This window comes from Austrofundulus limnaeus, unplaced genomic scaffold (genome assembly GCF_001266775.1).
Source record: "Austrofundulus limnaeus strain Quisiro unplaced genomic scaffold, Austrofundulus_limnaeus-1.0 Scaffold40, whole genome shotgun sequence".
Lineage (NCBI taxonomy): Eukaryota > Metazoa > Chordata > Actinopteri > Cyprinodontiformes > Rivulidae > Austrofundulus > Austrofundulus limnaeus.
Window position 1 is genome coordinate 506,498 of NW_013952442.1, and position 6,758 is coordinate 513,255.

A 6,758-nucleotide genomic window follows, 5' to 3' on the forward strand; every position below is an offset into this window, starting at 1 on the left:
CACACACACACCAGGGCTATTCAACTGGCGGCCCACAGGCCACATCCAGCCAGTGGGTGACTTCCATTACATGATTGCAGGGTGTTCCAATTTATTTTTTCACTTAATTTAATATAAAAATCTATTTACTTTTTTTATTTATGATGCAATGCCAAAATTGAACACATTTAAAAATAATAATACTGTGCTGTAGCCTGGCCCTTGCCCTCCTACGTAGTTCCGCTCAATTCTAGTTTCCCTTCACTGCTTCATCTGGGACTTCTCCCATAGAGAAGGATTTCTGTGGTAGAATTTTACCTGAGCCAATCAGCAAACAGAAGGAAGAGTTTTGAACAATGTGGATTTTCTGCAGTGTCTGCTTATGAGTTTAGCATACTGCAGTGGAGGAAGTGAATGAAGCCAGTCTGTGTTGATAAGGCTTCCAAATGAAATTAAATTTGCCTGACAAAGCCTGCAGCATCATTTACAGTCGTCTCATTCGGCTCAGTGCTTCTTTCTATTTGGTAGGGTTGTTTACAGCGCAATTTCCGGTTAATGTCTTAGCCTCCTTCACAGTGGAGCTGGCACACATACAGTATGTCACGGCCAACAGAGCCAATCATATTAAACTTCAACAGAGGCCACGCCTCCAAGAGTCCAGACCCTCTGTAGGAAGCAAAGTGAAGGACAAGGGGCTTGTTTTAACCAGGCTACTTATTCTGCTGTCTTTGAGTAATTGTGGACCACTGATCAATTTAGTTGAAAAGACCTGATATACTGTATACTCTAATTTTAAATTAGGAAAACATAAGAATTAATCACAAACCTCTGAATTTAACACAAATTTGTTACATTAGAAGTAATAAGAATAAGCATTTAGAGACTTGTAGCAAACAATTAAACAGAAGCCATAACAAATGGTTTTACCTGTGGCCAAGTTCGTGAGCAATGGTGATGCCCAGGTCAAAGCCTGTGTCCTCTGTAATCACACAGCTCCAATCACTAGAGCAAACCCCTCCTAGCTGCGTTACTCCTCTGACCTGCCTGTTCCCATCAGGCAGCTCCAGGTCAAACCTGATGGTGGTTATACCATTTCACTTTGTCAGAACATAATCTATGTCGTTAACAATCTATCATGCAGCTTCTTCACCTTGTAATATACAGCAGGAGATCGGCATGCAGCGGATCCGTGTCGTTGGAGGGGTTGATCCTTCGACCCCAGTCACACACACTTCTGAGGGAAGATATGATGTTGGAGGACATTTGGATCTCTGGCTGGAGGAAGTGGCATGGTAAAATGTAAGGCAATAAACAGAAACTGAGCATCTTCTGATGTCACAGCAGTATTTTCTGGGCATATAGTTCAATTCTAAATCACAATCAAGTAACTACACTACCTTCTGCTGTTATGAAAATGCTGTATATATCAAAAATAAATTCAGGGAGGAGCTATGTACAAATAGGCGGTGCTTTGTACCAGCAAGCATTTAGGCAGCTCCACATGTCTACCGCAGGAGATTCAAGGATTTCTCAAACATAAATAAATGAGTCAAAGCAAAATTCTGAGTATGTTTTTGATGAGAGAATGACATCATAACATAATATAAAGCTCAAAAAAGCATATTTTGAATAATACCCACACCCCCTTTAATTAATGTTTTACTGTTCTTAATCATTAATTTGTAACCTCTCACTTCAGGTTCCGACAGGATGACCATGCGAACCAGGTGCACCCTCAGGTTGGCCCCCAGAGACACGTCTCTCAGCAGCTCAGAGGCCTGAGAAAATGTAAGAATATAGATGCGATTGTTACATTTCATTCTGCTGAAAGAGAGTGATTGGGCTAAAGTACTGCAGGACCCTGCAGAGCGAGTGAGAGAACATTTCACTATAAATTCCACAAGATCTAAACAGATTTTTCTCAATAAGCATTTTTTCTAGTCTTTCATTATTTATTGATCACTCCTTCAAGCTGTTTCCATACATAGTTTGCCCTACATCCACTAGTTATTAAATTGCTCATATTAAGATACTTTTTTTTCTGTAAGTTTGTGCCCGTACTTACAATATTGAGATTAGTGAGGATGTATCTGTCTGTGTCCTGCTTGTGGACCTGCTGGACATCAGGTCCCACCACCACCATCAGTTCCAGGTGAGAAATATCAGGGGGCAGAGCGGAGCGACGCAGGCGACTGCTTACTACGGGTAAAATGAACACACAACCATTACTGCTTTAAGACAACTCAACAAGCACTACATAATGGTCTTTTATAAAATGTTCTTATTCCATCATGTCATGTGTTCTCATGATACCACTCACACACACCTGTAGTGTCAGCAGAGGATCCTGAAGAGATCAAATCTACTGGGGTAACGTAGAGATCATCAAGCTTCTGTAGGAACCAAACAGCGTTAGTTTAGTTAAAACCCACCAGCACTGTTTTTTTATTTTTATTTTAAGACTAATTTTAGACAAGTGGGCCAAATCTGAATGACATGAAAACTCCCAGGCTGTTAAAGCGGTTTAAAGTTGAAGGGTTCATTGCACTTTGTCAGAGTCACGAACAGTAAAATCGGCTTCTGCAGGCCTGCAGTTTTCCACCTACCTCATTCTGTGGATCTCCCATTAAAGGACTGAAGCCAGGCAGCAGGAGCAGTAGACACAGTGGAGCGACGAAAACCATATTTTTACTCTTTCCGCGTGTTTACCTGCTCTGCTTTGACACCGGTGTGACCCTCAGATTCACGCAGGACAGAACACGGCCATGAGTGTATGAGTAACATGTCTCTGCAAACAGTAGGGACAAAGTTGATGTGTGTCATCGGTTTTTTTTCCCTTTTTTTCTTTTTTTTCTGAGATCAAGAGGACACATCTCATTAGTTGGCTTGTTTTTTATATTTGCACTGACTAATATGTGTACATTACTGTATGTGTTCATTATTTTGCTTTGCATAAAAAATATAAATTCATATTCCTAATATTTATTATTATTATTATTATTATTATTATTGCTGCCAGATTCGGTCTTCATTGACATACATTTCAAAGTGTTGTTGTCACCAGTAGAGGGCAGACATGAACCTGAACTGAACAAAAAATATGACTATAATTGCAATAGGAGAGAAGCAATGCAGACCTCTCCATAAGAGTGTAAGAGGGGAAAAGAACAGCTCTTTAGCTCATGAAAGGCATTAAAACACTGCTAATTTTCCTAGTAGGATTCATAATGGAAACAATAAAACCAAATTGAAGTTATTACAACTGGCTGTGATTTATCTCTGCTCTGAAATCTGGATTCAAAAAGCTTTTGTGTCAGAGGAAACAAGTGTGGTTGTTGGTGTACATTGGGCCCAACACCTTCATTAAAATCCATCAAAAACAGGAAACAAGGTGTGGAGCATGAGTATAACGCTCACACATGGCTATGAAATGTAAACGCAACAAAATAAGAAAACATTATTTAGTTGTGGGCTAAAAGAGAGGCGGAGGAGATGTATGACATTATTGTTTTCAAAAGGTTGTGTTTTGTACACAAAAACACAAGGATCACACTCAAAGTTTAAATTAGCTCTGGAACTTTAAAAAACATCCTTTTTGATGCTGATAAAATGCCTTTTCCCCATGAAGGCTGAAACAAAGCAAAAAAAGACAAATCACACTGACTTGTTCACTCCTTTTTACTGGTCCTCTCCACCCATTTTCTTTCCTAAAGGATGGATGTTATAATTTATCTCTATGACTCGGGCACTCAGGCCCTATCTGCCATTTGTCTGGCAGATATCTGCTTGTTGTCAGTGTGAATTAACAGCTGGCTGCCATGGGCGTTACACCACCAGCTTAGCTAAAAACCTCACTGCCATGCTGGATTTACAGAGCCCGACAGTCTGCGGTAAGAGCTGTAGCATCTTCATGTACATGTCTGTTCCCTCAGAGGAAGGCTTGTGAAATTGTATATTTATGATGCCTTAAATTAAATATAACACACCATATGGGAAGAGTGTACAGCAAATGACGCCTCAGGAAATTAGTGTTTGGTTGAAGTTTTGGGAAGATCCGAACGATGACACGGAAAGCAGCAGAGCACCATAAGCATTGGTAACATTTCTCTACCTTTGCTTTACTTTTAAAATAATAATAGAAACAATATTAATGGCTTGAAACTTAACTTCACTTTTTTGACCAGACGTTTAGTTAACTCTGGTTTGTCATTATGTGGCTCGACCTCGCAGTGTTTCTTTGTTAGGGACACACTTATCTGGAGTGGCTCTGATTAAAAAGGATTGATGGGCATCTGCTCCGTTTTGTCCTTCTGCCCATCTGTTAGAACATGTCAATTTTGAGAGCTTATTGTTTAAAACAGTTGATTGTTTATTACCATACAAAGACAGGCGTGGTCTGGATGTTAAAAAAAGTTAATTAAAGAAGCTGGCAGAGACCCAAGCAAACCTGCTTAAGAGTGAGCATGTGTGCAATGATGGCTTAATTGGGCTTTTTTATAATATTCTCACAAGTTATCAGATGTCTCTACAACCAGAAAACCGTTGTGACTCAGTAAAGCAGCATTTGCTGTTCAAAGTAAGGTGTGTGATGATGTATAAAACTGCCAGAGTGATGGATCAGATGTCAGATCAAAGTTACAGCCTGGTTCCACAGCATCTGTTTTCAGGACATTTTTATTTCAGTGATTGGTTTGTGTGTAGATATCTCACTCTTCGAGCTGCAGTGTGAGAAAACAGATGAATTTAGGTTGATGGGGTTCCGCCTTCCTATGTTCTCTCTGCAAATTAAGACAAATACAGTGTTGATCCTGTATTGTCAGCCCAGCAATGGCGACTTTCCAGGCTGTAATGTAATACTGAGGGTGTTGAAGCTCAGTGGCACTGCACAGTATACAGATGTTTTCCACACTGTAGCTTTCCTCCAGCTGTTTTCAAACATGTGCCTGTATATCACACTGATGCAGAGATGTTGCCGGGACATTTAATGACGTCCCGCTGCTGATGAGTTAATGATCGCAGTGTGTGTTTTCTAATAAATGGACGATTATGCAGTCATTGCACAGAATGTCTTCTAGAGGAATGGCTCTTATAATGTGCACTCCAATAAAGGAATGACGGCAAGAAAAGGCATCCACCCCGGCTGTGTTTGATGCGTTTAAGCAACGAATTTTCCTCTTGTTTGGATGTAAACGAATATCAGGTTCAAAAAGGACATAGAGGGGAGATTCACGTGCAACACTGACATGTTGCATTTTGGATGTGAGGGTCTCTGGATGCACCATGTTGAAGCTGAGCGTGGGATGACCTAAAACGAGCTTCATGTTCTCCTGAGCCTTTCTATCAGCGACACAGCCGTAAACAAAAAGGAATGTAAATTGTGCCCTCGAGTGATGCCGGTTTTAAGACGCAGAGAGAGCAGCTATATGTGCATTTTCCAGACGAGGAAAACACCTCATCCCCTGCATGCAGTATGTTGAATTCAATGATTGATGGTAAAACAAGTTTAGGTGAGCAATCAGAGTTTTATCTGAAGAAAGCTATTGTTAAAAAGATAGCAAATGTTCCATCCTGTTTTGCCAAGAGCTTTTTTTTGCACATTTTCAGCCCTGTTCCTTCTTTTCCTACAAGACGAGCTGCATCTGCAGCTGACTGCAATAAAGAAACTGCAGGGGGGAGAGAACAGCATACAAAGCTGGTAAAGTCAGACAGCCACACCTTCTGATCCAACACCACCCTCCCTCCCCACCATGAACGGTGATGCTGCAGCAAGTGTTCTGAACAAGTAAAGTGAATGAACGCCAGAAGGACAATTGGGGGGTGAAAAAAAAGGCTATGCGTGCAAAAGTCTGACAACCAAGTCTGGACTCAAACATGAGGAAAGAGCAACAAACGTCTAAATGATACTTGTGGGAAAATGACTCTTTCATGCATCATTTGTGTCGATGAATAAACAATGAGTGCTTGTGAAAATAACAGAGCATTGGTCTGAAGACCGATGCCCTATAAGTTCAAAGACTCTTTGAACTTATAGGGCAGCATTTCTAGAATAACTGCTTCCTTCTCACTGCTTGTTTATCTCAGTGGGTGGTTCATTGCGTATCAGTAAACTTAATGAACAAATCTGAAGACTTACTTCTAAAAATAGTTGTATTTTGTTTTATTTTAAAATGAGATTTTGTAATTAAGGCTGAATTAAGGAAATGCACCCAGGATGATTCAGGATGGATTTTATAATTTAGGTGATTTCAACTTGAGGACCTCAGAGTTTTAGCAGATTGTGTGTAAATGTATTGCTGTGTGTGTTGTTTATGTTTCAAATCTTTAACTTTATTGAGGTCAAAATGGTGCAATGTTGATCTCTGTTGCATAAAATTTGTGCTTATGTCCACTAAACTTGATTATCAATGATAAAGTAACTGCACATCTCAGTAATTATTGAAGCAGCCTATTGGGAAGTGGCTCAGTGGCCCAAACAATAAATTTTCTTCTTCTTACTCTAGGAATTTAAAACATATTTCATAAAGGGACTACAAAAGATGACACAGAAGAGGGTGGTAAGTAAAGGGAAGTAATGTAATAATTAGGTAAAAAATTGGACATAAAAATTTTTGAAATGTCTGACAAATCAGAATCAGGTTTATTAAACTTTGCACAACAAGGAACTTCTGGTGACTTGGTCAAAGACTTGCAATAAAACAACACACAAAAACCAACTATGCTACATATGATTGTTAAAGATATACAAATACAAGTGAAAAATATGCAAAAGCTTAAAATAT

General features: G+C 39.7%; 1 protein-coding gene across 3 annotated transcripts in view; it reads right to left on the minus strand.

Annotated features, from left to right (window-relative positions):
• Window positions 1-2,748, minus strand: part of adamts13 (ADAM metallopeptidase with thrombospondin type 1 motif, 13) — a 14,375-nt gene extending 11,627 nt beyond the window's left edge. The window contains exons 1-6 of one of the 3 annotated variants that reach the window (XM_014007162.1): window positions 2,586-2,748; window positions 2,306-2,372; window positions 2,045-2,178; window positions 1,674-1,757; window positions 1,130-1,254; window positions 907-1,053 (exon numbers count right to left, since the gene is read on the minus strand). In XM_014007162.1, coding sequence (XP_013862616.1) covers window positions 907-1,053; window positions 1,130-1,254; window positions 1,674-1,757; window positions 2,045-2,178; window positions 2,306-2,372; window positions 2,586-2,663 — 635 coding nt within the window. In that variant the 5' untranslated portion in view covers window positions 2,664-2,748. Of the gene's footprint in view, window positions 1-906; window positions 1,054-1,129; window positions 1,255-1,673; window positions 1,758-2,044; window positions 2,179-2,299; window positions 2,373-2,585 lie in introns of those variants that run through there. The other 2 variants (XM_014007161.1, XM_014007163.1) reach the window with 2 other exon arrangements.
• Window positions 2,749-6,758: the final 4,010 nt, after the last annotated feature.